Raw genomic sequence first — 17,500 nt, forward strand, 5'->3', positions numbered from 1 at the left:
GTTCTTGTGCATCTTTATATACTAACGAAAGTGTGTTAAGAAAGTCTTAAATCCAGTTAAAGATATTCCCTTTAAATCCATATGCTTTTGTTTAATGAATAATCTCTCATGAGGTACAGAATCAAAAGCCTTGCGGAAATCAAGATAAACAACATCAACGCATTGATCACGATCAATTAACTTGGTAAAATCCTCCATCACCTGTATAAGTTGAGTAATGCATGATCTCTTTGATCTAAAACCATGCTGGTTATCGTTTAGCATCGTATGGCATTCAAGAAAGTCCATTATTCGGTCTTTCAATATAGACTCCATAACCTTACAGACATTGCATGTTAAGCCGATAGGTCTATAGGTTGCAACATTCAATTTGCTGCCCTTTATATGATTGGCAGTAACATTGACTTGTTTTCATCAAATTCGTATGGTACCAGATTCAAGAGACTTATTATATATTGTTGATAGTGGCGGTGATATTTCAAAGGCCACTTCACTCAGTAAACGCGGATCAAGGGAATCGGGTCCCATTCTTTTAGTCACGTCTAAATTCAACAAATATAATAATAATGATAATAATAATAATAATAATAATAATAATAATAATAATAATAATAATAATAATGATAATAATAATAATAACAATAATAGTAATAATAATAATAATAATAATAATAATAATAATAATGATAATAATAATAATATAATAATAATAATGATACATAATAATAATAATAATAATAATAATATAATAATAATAATAATAATAATATAATATAACAATAAGGATGAGATGATGATGATGATGATGATATGATGATGATGATGATGATGATGATGATGATGATGATGATGATGATGATGATAATAATAATAATAATGATAATAATGAAATAACAAATTTTAATTTTTAATATAGAATCATATGTGATGATGCTGCTGCTGCTACTCCTGTTGATTGTGATGATCATGTGATGATGATACGAGGAGGAGGAGGAAGAGGAGGAGGAGGAGTAGTGAATGTGAGCACAATATTGAATAATGTTGATGTAGAGGTTGTTGATTAATTGAATGTTTCTAAACGTTCTTAGACCAGTTATTTGATCCATTGAATTCTAAAAGCTCTGTGCTGTTTTCAATAGTAGTAGGACAAACATTGATAACATCTGAAGTCTCCCTTTTGGAAGAATCGACATTAAGCCAAGTGTCGACAAGAGGCTTCTTTGTGGTATCTTCAAGGAAAAAGAAGAGTACACAGCTCATTATGTTAAGGCCACCCATTATAAGGTAGCATATATACAAGTACTCTGGCGCGTCGGGGATTAAATATGGTGCAATAATAGCTCCAATTTGAGCGATTAAACTTCCCCATGCTGTTATTGTGCTACGAATAACAGTTGGGTAAAGTTCGACCATATAGGCGGTAAGGATATACCACGTTATGTTGTTAAAAACAGTAACGGTGACGGCCAGTATCAAGATGCTGAGACCTTTGGCATCACCAGATGCTAGACGGTCAATTGCTGCAACTCCAAGGAGACAAGCTGTAGAGCCGATGAGAGAAATGATGAGAGAACGTCTTCTTCCAAACTTATTTCCTGTTAGAGCGGTGTAACAATTTGCGATATATTCCACTGCGCTCAAAATAATCAAATTAGTGTAAAGGTTTCCTGGGAGTGATTTAACTCCAAAACCAATTGCAAAATAGGAGATATTAACTGTAAAGAATAGGAAGCCAATAATCAAAGTTGACATTCTAAATCCTTTTCGAAACAAATCAATCATTCTGTAACGTTTAGTATCAGGATCTTGGTTGCTGTAGTCCTTTACTAGTCCTGCAATGATCTCTCTTTCTGGTATTTCTTTTCTATTCATTGCTGTCATTCTCTCTGCCACACGGAAAGCTTCTTTCTCTTTGTCGTGCACTACAAGCCATCTGAGACTCCTTGGAACCCATAACATTGCAAAGAATGTTATTGCAGAGACAATTGCGATAAAAATATGGACCTGAGCCCAGTCTTTGGTGATCATACACATCACAGATAAAGCAATAGCAGCCGTGGCATAAACAGGATGGCAAGCTACAGGTCCACGCCATTTTGGAGAGAGAAATTCAGAGGAGTATACATACGGCAAAAATCGAAAGAATGCAACTAGGACACCGATGAAAAACTTACAAGCTGCAAACATAGTCCAAGATACAGAAAATATGACAATAATATTGATTACTGTATGAAGAAATAGACAAAACAATAGTGCATGCTTTCTCCCGAATTTGTCCCCGACATAACCGGTGATAAGTGATCCTACAAGCGTCCCAGCCATCACGATAGAAATGATAAGAGAGCTAATCCAAGAGCGATCACAAACCAGGTGCCATTCTGTTATAAGCGTGAATGATTCGGGATTGAACTGAACGTCATTACAAGACTTGTATATCTGACAGGATTCCTCGTTGTACTGGGGCTTATATGACATCGAGATTGTTCTTGACCGTGACTCATTAACAAGCGTATCTTGATTTAACTGCACTGTGTTCTTGGAGTCCATGCATCTCCATCCTGGGTTGTAGATGCCAAAGGCCATGAATACATTGGAAAAAGCCAAATGAAGCTTACATAGGTGGATAATGTTGATGGCAATGACGTGGAAGCGCCCACATTCTCCGACACTTTTCAGGAGGGCATCCATATTTAGCTTTTTAATCTCTGTTGAAACAAAACATATTAAATCATTTATTGACTAGCTTATCACCCATGATTCTCATGTCCCCCACCTATCCACCTTCTTTTTCATATTCCTCCTCTTTCTCCATCGCCGCTTCACTTGTTTTTATTCTTCTCTTTTCCTATTTTTGTGCTTTTATTTCCTACTCGTTCCCTTCTTCCACACATATGTACTTACCAACCTTCCCTTTCTCCTCGTTCTCCTCCTCACCTTCCATCATCATCATCATCATCATCATCATCATCATCATCATCATCATCATCATCATCATCATCATTATAATCATCATCATCATCATCATCATCATTATAATCATCATCACCGCCACCTCCCCTCCTCCTCCTCCTCTTCCATCATCATCATCATCATCATCATCATCATATCATCACCTCCTCCTCCTTCTTCTTCCATTGAAAATTGACTTAGTCATTTACTAATCTAGAATAAATGTTGATGTGCAGGTAAGAAGATTATTAAAAACCAAATTAGAGCCCTTTCTAGAAAAAGTTCGTCAAAAATCTTTTCTTATGCTATTTTTTGTGGCCTTTGAATAATTGCATACTCTCCTAATACATTCGTATGTGGTGATGAATTAAAAATTTTCATTTCTTGACATTCTACTTGAATTCGACAAAATACATTTATTTATTTGTCGTGAAGTAAAAACATAGAACAATTTTAAAATTCGAACGAAAATTGCATACACATTATTAAGTTTAAAAATTCTATTGACAAAGAACCTTTCGAACTAAACTATGTATACGATTAAGGGATTATATATGATGCTACTTATTTTCATTTTGAATAAGTGATATATATATATATATATATATATATATATATATATAATATACATATATATATATATATATATATATATATATATATATATATATATATAAGAATGTAATTAGCGGTGTACTTCTTTTATATATAAATGATTTACCATGTTGCATAAATTCAGCCTGCAAACTGTTTGCAGACGATACAAAGATCTATAGTACAACTGAACATCATAACATTCTACAAAATGATATATTTTCACTTTTCAAATGGTCTACAACATGGCATTTTAATGTTTCGAAATGTAAAGTATTACAAATAGGAAAAAATAATCCATGTCATAATTATTTTACCGATACTTCTATGTCAAATCTACTTTCCGTTGTGCCGTATGAAAAGGATGTGAGAGTTACTTTTACTTCACATTCGAATTTTTATGTACATATTGGTAATTGTGTAAGCCTTGCAAACAGAATGATGGGAATAATATATAGAACCTTTATAAGTCTTGATAAAACCACATTTTTATATTTGTATAAATCGCTCGTTCGACCCATTCTAGAATACGGAAATTGCATCTGGAGCCCATTATATAAAAGACAATCTATTAGTGTTGAGAGTGTACAGAGGAGAGCTACCAAAAATATTTATACAATACAGTATTTATCTTATAAGGAAAGGTTAGAATTTCTTGACTTACCCAGTTTGAAATATAGAAGAATTCGTGGGGATTTAATTCAGGTTTATAGATTGGTACATGGTATGGATAGGATAGACTTTTCTGATTTTTTTTTTCATATTCTAATATTACTTTTACTAGAGGGGACAAGTTTAAGATTTTTGTCTCTAGATGCAAAACAAACATAAGACAAAACTGATTCGGTATTCATATTGTTCAGAAATGGAACAGTTTGAAATTTGAAACAAAGAATGCAAAATCTATGGATTATTTCAAGGTGTTAGTAGACAGGGCATTATATGATGGGAGATTTATATATGACGAATAATACGTGTTTGCACTGCTGTTGACATGGCTTTCAATCTTGTATATCGGCCTTTTTCAAAAATCTGCCAAATTCCTGTCCTGTGACGAAAATTGGATCTTTGAAATATTTGATGCATATATTGTTAGCAAATACGTGCTTACACAGTCTCACTACACATTACTAACTTGTATGAAACATAAAAAACGAAAATCGAGAGAGATTCAGGATAGATATGACGTTTTGTATTGACGGGGGTAGCGGAAAATACCCTGTCCTTTTTTTTGCATGACGGCTTTAAGTCGAATTTTTAACAAAATGGAGTGTCTTGTTGTATACACCTATGAATTCACCTGATGCAAATTGCCATCTTCTAACATCCTCATAAAAGTTTGTAACAATCAGACTTTTTAAAGTTTTATTATATATTAATAAAGTCTGTCCCCAAGGGGGCTACTCATTCCTGTAACTGCAATGAAAATTAACCAATTAAAATCCTCTTAACAATAGAAGTGCAACTCACAATGTTTTCTCGCCGTAGCTACCCCTTTTCCATCACGGCCGAAACTACAAACACGTGATTTTTTCATTCAGTGTGATTTCCAGTTCAACACCGCTTCAAGAATGGTGAGTAATGTTCAACATTAGACCATGACCCTCATTCCTGTTACCAGGGCTTGTTATTTAAATAAGAACTTGTATTAAAAAGTATTAGTTTATAGCTTTATAGCTTTATAGCTTTTTTAAGGCTCTGAATAATAGTCATACTTTAATGTTGGAGTAAATCATATTTTAGGGATAGTATGAATCGAAGCGAGATAAACTCATCCCTGTTACACTCATTCCTGTTACACCTTGTTTTGTAACAGGAATGAGGGATGTAACAGGAATGAGGAAAACATAACAGGAATGAGTAACAGGAATGAGGAATGTGAACTTTCTTAAAATGAAACACATGTTTTATTGTCACTAAGTCCTTTGGAGCATAATGGCCCATAGAATCGGAGCTTATCCCTGTTTCTGTAGCATGAAACAGACATTTAACTTATGAATACGAGGTTGGTCTATAGCAAATTACATTCCACAGCAGCACTGGTACCATACTATACACCTGGGTGAAGCAACCGGAATGAATTTCCTTGATTAAGGAAACGACTCTATGGTTGTGGAGGTTTTCGAACCTGTTATCTCCAAGTCGGGAGTCCCTTTCGGTAACCACTCGGCCACGGCGCCTCCACATGGTTTATCGATTCATAGCATATTCTGTTTCATAAGGATGTGTTTGGTAAAGTGTTTTGTAAACCACTGAAGTGTTACAGGCCTATGTCCATTGAAGTGGTAACATTCATTGTTACAACGTTACCATTAAAAACATTTTTTATTGTTTACATATTAATTTCTTCCATTGCTGAAAGACTATTTTTAGTGCAAAGTTACCTTGCCAATACCAAATGTCCAAACATAGTTTGTTGCCTGTTAGGCTCAGATACATTTTAGATGATTACTATGATTATAACGGCCCGGTATCGCTTGTACAAATGTGACATTGTATCACATAATAGTCTTCTTTGTTTCTTGACTTTATTCATGTTACACCTTGTTTTGTAATAGGAATGAGGGTGGCGAAATGTAACTTGATATTATTGTTCATTTTCAAGGGTCATAGCTTTGTTGTAACGATTGTTTTATTTTGTTTTCTTATCACAAAGGCCAAAAAAGCCATGATGTCAGCCGAGAGCAACGACTTTACCGTCAAAGACGGAGTTCCTATTCGACGTGCTGTTAATCTTAAAAAAAGAACAAGACAAATACCAGAGCGACAAATCGAATGGGAAAAAAAGTCCATAAAAGATAAGACACCAAGAGAACAACGCAAACAGAGAAAGAATTGGATAAAAAATTATCACACACACACTACAAACCGGAAACAGCAAAATCTTGACCTGAGTTACACTCCATCCTCACACTCAAAATGTCCACTCCAGTATGTCTCTCGTCAAAGATACCAAGCTACTAAAACAGCCAATGAATCCTAAATGTTGAAAAACCAAAGTTTTGAAGAAGTGAAAAGGCTGTCCTCTCTTTCTCAATCGAAAAAGAAATCCGAAAAGTACAAAAAGCGCTTGGACAGGTCATTAAAAATTTTAATAAACTTTCGTTGACACCCCGATCAAAAACTAGAAAAACTTTTGAAAGATAGCAGAAAAAACAAAAAAGTGAAAAGAACATTACAAAATCATTGCACTCCTATAAGACATCAAACATTTGAGGAACAGAAGGCATATGTACACATCCGTGAAACATCTGGCAGCTGGTATGACTCTCAAAAAATATAATTTCTTGGAAAAATTCGGAAACGACGTCAAATGCCTCCAAAATGTCCAGATCTTGTCAAGCAAATAGTAAGAGATTTTGTCCTGAAAGGTGACACTTCTAAATTAGCTCCAGGAAAGAGAAATGCAAAAACAAGAAATAAAGTCAAGAAACAAAGAAGACAAATATGTGATACAATGTCACATTTGTACAAGCAATACATCTCTTGCAACCCATACGTGTCATTTTCTTCATTCTACCGACTTAAGCCATTTTGGGTTGTTTCTCCAAGAAAAAGGGACAGAGAAACATGTGCATGTAAAAAATGTGAAAACATTAACATGCTTACTTCAGCGCGTTGGAGAAAAGGATTCAAGAATGTTCAATAATGTTGTTGGTCACATCAATGATATTTCATTCATTTCTACAAAGTGATTTGAAGCAACAGGTTTTCAAAGGTAATGATGGAGACATGCCTGAAGTTGCACCGGTTGACTTAAACAGTGATTCAAGGGATGAACATGATCAAGATGACATAGACATTAAGGTAATGCCGACTGAAATCGATTACAATGGTTTTCTCAAAAGATTGAATGAATACAAATCATTTGTTGAAGTGGTTGATGAATGTGAAAATCAAGCATTACGTGTTTGTGAAATAGTTGGGGCCAGCAGAAGTGTAATCAAAACTCGCATTGGTATTGACAATAGGTGTACACATTTAATTTCAAATGATATACCTAGATCTCTGTGTGATGGGAAACAGTTATTTCCAGTCAAGCTGAGGGCCGATGGGGATTGCCTGCCTGCCTGTGGTGCAGTGTATGCATTTGGCAAAGACACACAAACAGACGAAATACGAGTAAGATTGATACAAGAGCTGGCTTTACACAAGGACCATTAAAGTAAACCAAAATCATACATGGGTATGTGGTAGCTTCTCGCTCTTTCCATTGTTTTAAAAATGCCTCTTTTGTCTCTTTATCCAAACATTCCGAACTGACACGAAAGAGTATCCTGAATTTAACAAACAATGTTGGTGCTCTTTTGTGGGTCTCTACCAACATATGCCCCAAATCATCGTATAGGCGCCCTAACCATTGTGTTCCCCTTCTGAGTTTCAATCACTAAGCGTATTGAATTTATAATCCTTTCGAATAAATATTTTGTAATTACTCATTCCTGTAACAGAAAACTCATTCCTGTTACGTCCACTCATTCCTGTTACACAAACTCATTCCTGTTAAGAATGACTTTTTCATGCTAAATATAAATACTTGAAAGGAAATATTATTTGTGGTGGTTTAACACTTATATACCTAGACTTTGGTAAACAATTTTTATTTTTGTCATTTTCCTATAAATTTTTGGAGATGATGATTGCTCAAATAATATCCTTTGTTTTCAAAAACTGATTTCTGAATGCCTTTTGTAAAACAATAAATGTCATTTTGTTGTCAAAATTAGTATCAATGTTCTGTGTTTATTGTTTTTCAATGTTTTATTTCAATAGTTGTCCAAAAATGTGTTAACTTATGTAATATGACATATTTTTTTAAGCGTAACAGGAATGAGTCACATGTAGATTGTAATTCACAAATACTTAAATAAGTGACCAATGAAAACTCATTAAGCCCTGTTATTACAATTTTATGTCGCATACATATCACAGAAAGCATACACAAAATAATGAGTATGTTGGAAATACTTGACTTTTCAAAAATTGGAGGACTCGAATTTGGCGTTATTTTGAAAACGGCCGATATGCATTATTATGGTTATCTTCTATATGCGTGTGTATGTGTGTATGTGTGTGTGTGTGTGTGTGTGTGTGTGTGTGTGTGCTTTGCATGTCATGGTTAAAGATATTATATGTTTGTACACCGCATATACATGAGTACATTTAAGTCGAAATACTATCTTTACCACATGTATCATTATTGTAATCTTTATTCAATAGATTTATGGCATTACTATTAATATTAAGGGCATTCAAGGGATCTTATCCTATTTTGCCCTATACCATATGTTATGTTATGTTATATATATATATATATTTATATATATATATACATATATATATATATATATATATATATATATATATATATATATATATATATATATACATATATATGGCATTGTGTGGTATATATTATGCTAACAGAGTGTTGTCAGTACCAATTTCAGGGCATTTAAGGATCGACCGGTCCATTTTTAAGCCCGATATTTTGATATGATGTTATGATATGGTAAGAGTCACACAAAATAATGGTTCTGAGTAGAAAGTATGCCATAATCGTCATTTAACTGTTCAATGTAATTTGCCTGTTTTTGATTATGTCTGAACTAAGGATTGTAAACTGTGGTAGTTAAAAATAAAAATATTGGCTTTTCTTTAAAAAAAGGGAAATGTTCAACCCGTGACGATCGGGCTCAAACATTTCATCAAATATGGATCAATTTAAATGACCCTCATCTTGGCAAACACTCTCAAACCTGGGACTTCGCGAAGTCTCAGGTTTGAGAGTTTTTACCACGATAAGGATCATTGAAATTGATCGATATTTGAAGGACGAGTTATCGGGACAACCTTTTAAATGCGCGTATTTCCAGTAGCAAGCAATTGCTATTTTCCGTTTCATGTTTCAGAATCTGGGATAATCTCCGTGTCCATGGGCTTTATGGCTCTGAAGGACTGCTTTATTTTCTAGATTTTCTTTAGGAATATCTTTGGACTACACGAGTTGTGTATTGATAACTGGCCCCGAAATAAGAGAAATGCTGACAGTTATGAAAAGTTTACCTGTCAATTAGAAAATATTTATGTCACAAGTAGTAGTTGTAAGCCTCGCAGTCCGAATGACGCTTGCTGAGAATTGTGTATTCAGTCATGGTCGAAAAGTTTAGCTGCTCTCTCCATCCATGTTAATTAATTGTTTCCATTAGTCACGGTCCTGGGCCAGAGTTTTGAGTCTGTCAAGATCTTGTTGTGACTTTAGTACGGAGGGAACTGTAGTTTTCGTATTTCTTCAGGGTTTATCTGAATTCAGAAATTTCTGATATGTAGAGAGATCCTGGCTCAGGTTATGTTACAAGAGGACATACTTATTGTGATGCGAGCCTATAACCTATCACCATCGCACGGCACACAAATGTTGCGTCTGTCTTCAGTGTTGAAGCTATAACAGTTTGGATAAAATTACTGTTTATGTTGTAATACAGTGGTGATCGTCTAAATGCTCGGAGGTGGGGAAGCAGAAAAAAACGAGCATTTGGGCGAAGTGGGCAATGGGACGAAATTGGTCAATTGATCTAAAAATTGAATTTACAAGGGTGAAACTAGTGAAAACGTTTCATATTAGATAATCAGTAATTTTTCTGATAAATTGGCCGTAACTCGTGATCGTTTTGTAGGATTTTTGTTCGTTTTGTTCTGTTTTTTAATTTTATTTATGGTATTTTTGATCATTATTTTTATTATAAAAAATGAAAAAAATACGAAAAAAATGGAAGTGGGGGTGGGGGGGGGGGGGGGGGGAGGGGACGCAGAGGATATTTTTAATGTTGTAAATTTCCATATTCAATATGGAGTTAAGGGTAATATTTTATTATGTACACACAAACAATAACAATCAGAGGGATCCGGGATTTGGTCATTGCTCTATTGAGAAAAATGAAGCTAATTCTGTTAGTTTCTTCTTCAGTCTGAGGTCGAAAGAATTTTTTAAATAATCTTCTACATTAACCAATATGCTCATAGCATAGTGTCGTATTGTATTGATTGCCTCAAGAACCTCCTTTGAAGATGTCTCTATAAACTACTCTTCTTCCTCCTCCTCGTCATCATCGTTTAACTTGCCAACATTTGCCTCTTCACTTCCTGAATTATATCAAAGTCTGTTGGCATTTCTGATGTCTGTAAGCCTTTGTCCGAGGGACGTTGGTCAGTTGTTGACGGCGGATTGAGGGATGGGCGGAAGGGGGGGGGGCTAGCAATGGACAAGTAGATGACGGATTGGGAAAAGGCTAGACGAGGGATGGGGGCAAGGGGGTGGGATACTTCATCGGCTCAGTTAGCTAATCATTGCAGAATGGAAAGAGCGGGCAATAGGACAAAGTGGTTGACAGTAGATATGACTTCTGGGGTGGGGTGGATGGCGGATGGAGACGTGATATTGAATGTTGGTAACTTGCCCTGTGTCAGCCAACAGAAGTCAGGAGAGGGAGGGGAGGGGTCTCCTTCTCATTGTGAAATTGTCCTGCAGTTTTGAGAGATTGAAAATTGGTTTAAAACGTCGTGAATTTGTCAGAGCGGATACTTAGACGGAATCCGTCTTTAGTAGCGGGCATTTAGAGTTGTGTTTTATAGAGCAAAAATTCTGTTTTGCTGATAAAGCGGGCAATTAGGGTAAACGGGCATTAAGACGGCGGGAATCAGGCAATCGACACTGTATATCTTATAAATAACGCACGGAAAGAGTTCGGAAAGAGAACAAAAATTCATTTCATCACATTCTCACAATCAGATTTAGAGCATTATTATTGATTTTTATTTGTTACACGCAAAATTAGTTTGTTCAACATTTGTTGCTTGTCTAAGTTTTAATTCATCTTGTTTTTTGTTTGTTTGTTTACTTGTGAAGAACCCGCAATACATGCAGAGAAATAAAGTCTATTACGAACACGCAGTCATATATTATACTTCTACTGTATTGAGTGAGGAAATTAGCATATAAACAGGCCGTCAGATTTCTTCATGTTGAATTACCTCGCCCTGCCTGCGGGACTGGTGTGACCTCATACAGGTCTAGCGATAGGGTCTAAAGTCAGCCCTAATAATATGTTCAACTAGTATAAAGGGCTAAACAAGCCTAATAATATTTAATAAAATAGTCTAACACTTCAACGTTATAACTATTGACTCAAGAATATTTTAAGTAACATGTGTATAATGCTAACGCCCTGATAGCACGAAATAAACAAATGATAGGTACCACATTCCCTCCAGGCTTCCCCAATATCGAAGTTTTCAGGTTTCGAATGGTAAAATAGCTTTCTGGATTTGAGTCGTGTTGTTCAGGGAGCATCATTTGTGATGGTTTTTAAAGGGGTAATTAGGGTAAGTCTTTCATTTTGTCGACTAATTTTTGGGTTGCTTGTCCTCGCATGAGTTTTTGTGGAGCGATTGCACTTATAGTTGGGAGCCAAGGTGTTGGTGTTGATTTTAAGCATCCAATTATTATGCGCATGGACTCGCGGAGTTTGATGTCGATAACTTTCGTGTGGGGGCTTGTCCAAACAGTGCACAATATTCTCCGACGCTATAACAGAGTGTTAATGCTCTCAGGACTTGTTGTGTTGCTCCCCAGGTGGTGCCCGCTAATTTTCCAAGCGGAGAGTTTCTTTTTGCAATTTTGTTTGCTGTTCATCCTATAAGTTTTTTGTTGTTGTTAAGCTGTATGTTGAGGGTGACACCAAGGTATTTAGGATTTCTGTCCGTGGCAGGATATTTCCGTCAACTAAAATGTTAAGGGTTTTGGTGGCTTGTCTGTTGTTCAAATGAAATATTGTTGGCACATATTTTGTGTTCATCTTCAAATACCTATGGTCGAAATGTTGCTTTATCTTTGATGTTTCTTCATTGTCTTTTGATTGGTGGACCAATACCCGGTCATCTGCATAGCCCAGTTGAAGCGATTGGCTGGCAGGCATGTCACTGATGTAGATGTTGAACAGTGTGGGTGCAATGACAAATCCATGTGGTACACGGTTCTTTATCTTGCTTGTTTTGCTTTTCTCCCCTCCTAGAATAGCATATAATTTTCTAGGTCCCATCATGCTTGATAAAAGTTTTGAGAGTTTTCCTGCACTATATTAGTCTGGCCAATATCAACATAAATCCTCCAGTCCAAACTGCATTTTAGGCTTCAGAGAGGTCGATTAGGACGGCCCCAGTCCTCAGTTTCTTTTCAAATCCCGATTCTAAAAAGGATGTAAGTGCCAAAACTTATTTTGTTGTATCTCTTTGTGGTTTAAAACTTGCCTGCTGCACTGGTATCCATTTGTCTAACTAAGAGGGGATTCTTGTAAGTATGACTCTTTCTAGCATTTTCTTACTATTCATTTGAGCCAAAGGGTGATCAAATCATCCTTAATTTAAGAAAGGTTTATAGTTACCCGTCTATCAATCTATGAAAAATAGTTTTATAATTTTTTATAAGATTTGCCAGTAATTCAGTGTTCGATGATAACAATTTAACCTTAGCTGTGCAATCAATGTTGATTCCAAATACTATTTTTTAAAGAATTGATTTTTGTTATGAAGTAATTATATCAGTAAATGGATGTTTGTTTTTGTTTTGTTCATAAAGGGGAACCCAAACGTTCGCATTATCTGTTTTCGTTTATCAAATTGAAGCTTAAATTCAAGTCCCCATTGTTCTTTATTTCTTCGTGCTTAAAGCAGCAACATTTTTGCGATCGTATTGAAGAAACTGAAATAGTTTCTAACATATATTATATTCTTTTAATCTTTAAAAATCTTTTCTTTAAATCGTCATCTTTTTCATCACTAGATAAAACCAATTTGATACACTTTAAACTCGGGTCAGCTTTAATGGGTTAACACTGATGGTAGCTGTCTGTTATACATACCTGCCTACTTGAAATTAGAAAGATTCGTGGTTTCCAATGGTGGTGACATAGTAGACATTAAAACTAAAAGTTGAGTTTAAATACATTAAATCAATGCTTTAAACTCTTTATGTAATAGCTCTGGCAACAAAACTTTGCTTTCAAATTGTTTATTGAATTAAAGATCTTGATATATAATTGCCAATTAGGACCCGAAAATTCGTAGTTCTACGAAATTTTCGTAGTTGTAGGCATGTCTTGCTATATAATAGTTTTCCTTCTGTAACAGACAAGCCGAAACTAGATTCTATTAGCATTAGACGCATGTGCTGTTGCATACCATACATCAATTATAAATGACGCAGAAAGTAAGGCGGTTGTTGCATTTTATTACAATGATTACAATTAGATCTATCACAAGAAAATCCCTCCGTTAAATATGATTACACTAAATATTTTCAATTAATACAGAGACTTAAATATTATTACTTTTATATTTCAAATCATAAAAAATTATCATAATTTAGTCCGGAAAAAAAAGATTAAAACGACATTTTACCTTTTTCTAGAGTTGTTATAGTAATTTGGAATTTATACGGGATGATTCAAAATAGATAGAATAAAATTGACGTCGTTCAGCTCTTTATTATTGTTTTTTGTTAGCCATTTTTATGTGTAGTTCTCAATAAATTGTATCAACCAAACGATAAGCTATCAAATTTACACTCACACATATTTGTATACGCTTTATCCGGCAGGCGGAATTTTGTAAGTTAGTAGTAGTAGTAGTAGTAGTAGTAGTAGTAGTAGTAGTAGTAGTAGTAGTAGTAGTAGCAGTAGTAGTAGTAGTAGTAGTTGAGAGTTTTTGCTATAATGAGGATCATTTAAATCGATTTAGATCGATGATTGAAGGACCGAAACGAAATGACAGAAAACTTTTAATACGAGTTTTCCCAAATGTACGGCAGGTACCTGACAAACCAACCTTATGTATCCACTAGGCAAGACATGTATCCTCTAAAGTGCTCACTTTGATTATTTAGTCCACTCCGGATAATCGCAACTCGGTAAATCGCAACTTTCGGTTAATCGCAACATTTCCCAAGAAACGGAATTAATTCTATAAAAAAGTCACAGGTTAATTGCAACAAACTGCGTTAAATCGCAACAAATTTTCGCCCTCACAAAATGGTAAATTCAAGAAATCACTAAAACATGCTTAAATTTCATCATGGATGAAATCGTGAAAGGTGCCAGATTTAATGATACAGTAGTGTGTCGCCACTCTATAAGAATCAAAAGAGGGCGGGGCTTTGCAGTATGGGTTTGTGATGTAATCTGTGATCATTAAATAGGAGGGGAGAAAGTTTCAAAGTTTATTCAATCTTAGGCTTTAGCCAATAAATCAACAATTTGATGCCAACATACATGAAGTGGAAAAAAAAAAGGTAAATGGAACCAAAAAATAAACTGATACACCACACAAAAATACACGAATGGTAATAACATCAATACGTTCAATAATAATAATAATAATAATAATAATAATAATAATAATAATAATAATAATAATAATAATAATAATAGTAATAATAATAATAATAATAATAATAATAATAATAATAATAATAATAATAATAGTAATAATAATAATAATAATAATAATAATAATAATAATAATAATAATAATAATAATAATAATAATAATAATAATAATAATAATAATAATAATAATAATAAGAAGAAGAAGAAGAAGAAGAACAAAAACAACAACAACAAGAATATCAATAATAATAACAATAATGATATTACCATCATCCTTACACCCCAATCATCACCGTTACCACCACCACCATTACCATTATCACTACCACTATTACCATCACTTTTACATTTCCAATCAGTTTTTCTCATTTAAAAATTTTTTTAAAAAATAAAAAATTATTGATACCCATCACAACAGACCTCCTCACTACCACGAAAATTCCCGTAGTACTACGGCTAAATCCCGGGCTGGATATAATAAAGGTTTTTTAATTAAATGTCATTTCTTGAAAACGAAGTTCTGGTGCCAGAGCTATCACATAGAGTTAATATTTTTCCCCACGCATTATAAGGACAAACTGGTGGTTTTTAAGGGTAGTTAAAATGTCTACGATGTTATTTACCCTGAAAACTACTTATTACATTTTCCTATTTCAAGTAGGCAGGTCTGCTATGATAAGTATCAGTTCCATAGTCAAAATAAGACAAACAAAAATAACTTTTATTTTAATCAATAATCCATACAATTTGATGACAACAGACATGAAAGTGAGAAAAAAAGGTACATGAAACCAAAGCATAAAATGATACCATAAATAATCATAAAAATACAACATTGTAATACCACCAATACTTACAATAATAGTACTAATAATAATAATAATAATAATAATAATAATAATAATATAATAATAATAATAATAATAATAATAATAATAATAATAATACTAATACTAATAATATAAATAATAATAATAATAATAATAATAATAATAATAATAATAATAATAATAATAATAATAATAAAAATAATAATAATAATAATAATTATTATTATTATTATTATTATTATTATTATTATTATTATAATTGTGAAAATAACAGAAGCGCCGCAGCAATAATATCTAGTATTGTATTTGTAAATGGGGACCACGCTTATATCCCATTCGTTGACAATTAAGAAGAAGCAGAGAACTGGGCATAGTCTTGACAACAGGTAGACAGTGCCAGTTGTAAAGATTAGAGAGACTGGGCGATATCTTTTGTTTTGGGATTGACAACTGTGCATTGTGACCAACGAGTTTGGTGAGAGCTTACTGTCTATCATCGCGGCTAATCTCTTTGATTCTTACAAATGCTAGAACAAAGAATGAAAGTTAATCCAATCTGAATAAAAAGTTGCCATATGGTTTTTGTTTCAATCAAATTGCTCAGTCTGTGGTGGACTAAACACAATATTTACAACAACTGGTTTGAGTTTACCATATATTTATTAATTGCAACTTCGGTTAATCGCAACAGTTCGCTGATCCCAAGGTATTGCAATTAATCGGAGTGGACTGTACTACTAAATTATTTGTATTTTCTGAAGTTTTCATCAAAAGATATGTAATGTGGTATTTAAGGTGGAGGTAGAATTTTTTATTTAAGACAATGGTATGGAATAAATCTCCACACCACTTGAGCGTTTTACTTAGGTTGTTAGCTCCTTTACTCACAGAATCGCCCTTTTAATTAATTTTAAGTTATAGAGATCTGCAAATCCTATGATTTCCCAGTTACATGGTACATGGAAATAGTATACAGCAATGATTAGTGGCTCGTATAGCTGACTAAGGATATAACCTTCACAATGAAATAAGTACTGAACAAAATAAGTTCCAGTCCCACTTATAATTGCAATAAAAGTAAGTCGGATTTATTATTATGATACGTGTGGGCACGTTTGTTTAATGATTATTACTCATCATTGTGCACAAACAAAGGACAACCACAATATTTTTTTTGGTTGTAATTCTTAGTTTGGTGGCAGCTGAGGTCCTTAGCCGAACTGGCCGTCTCTCAGGTCTTGGGGTGCCGTTTGATGCTATAATGCGGTTGAACAGCTCTTTCTATGTCGTTACTAGGAAGGGATTGAAATCTGGTTTGATATAAATATAAACAGGCGGTCATATTTTTCCGTGTTAAACTTCCTTGGCCTGTCTGCGGGACTGGTGTGCCCTCAGACAGGTGTAGCAATAGGGTCTAAAGTCAGCCCGAATAACATGTTCTATTAGTATAAAGGGCTAAACAAGCCTAATAATATTTCATAAAATAGTCTAACACTTGAACGCCATAACTATATACTCATGAATATTTTTAACAAATATGTATAATGCTAACAGCCAGATAGCACGAAGTAAAAAACGGATGGGTACTACCATGCATATCAAATTCATAGGAATAGAAACGTAAAAGTATGCAGAAAAAACTATTGATACAGACTGCAGATCAGAAGGTAATTTGAGAAAATTAAG

At 34.1% G+C, this 17,500-nt stretch overlaps 2 protein-coding genes across 2 annotated transcripts; one reads left to right on the forward strand and one right to left on the reverse strand.

The window, feature by feature from the left end:
• Positions 1-817: 817 nt before the first annotated feature.
• LOC144963403 (solute carrier family 22 member 16-like) lies at positions 818-5,127 on the reverse strand. The gene is made up of 2 exons (XM_078897390.1): positions 5,014-5,127; positions 818-2,705 (listed from the first exon to the last, which is right to left on the reverse strand). Exon 2 carries the CDS (start codon positions 2,686-2,688, stop codon positions 1,075-1,077), a length of 1,614 nt encoding a protein of 537 aa, XP_078753516.1. The 5' UTR covers positions 2,689-2,705; positions 5,014-5,127; the 3' UTR covers positions 818-1,074.
• Positions 5,128-5,325: 198 nt separating this feature from the next.
• LOC144963398 (uncharacterized) lies at positions 5,326-8,268 on the forward strand. Its single transcript, XM_078897377.1, has 2 exons — positions 5,326-5,548; positions 6,200-8,268. Exon 2 carries the CDS (start codon positions 7,192-7,194, stop codon positions 7,705-7,707), a length of 516 nt encoding a protein of 171 aa, XP_078753503.1. The 5' UTR covers positions 5,326-5,548; positions 6,200-7,191; the 3' UTR covers positions 7,708-8,268.
• Positions 8,269-17,500: the final 9,232 nt, after the last annotated feature.

Source organism: Berghia stephanieae, chromosome 1 (genome assembly GCF_034508935.2).
Source record: "Berghia stephanieae isolate SIO BIC M18660-M18661 chromosome 1, UCSD_Bste_1.3, whole genome shotgun sequence".
NCBI lineage: Eukaryota > Metazoa > Mollusca > Gastropoda > Nudibranchia > Aeolidiidae > Berghia > Berghia stephanieae.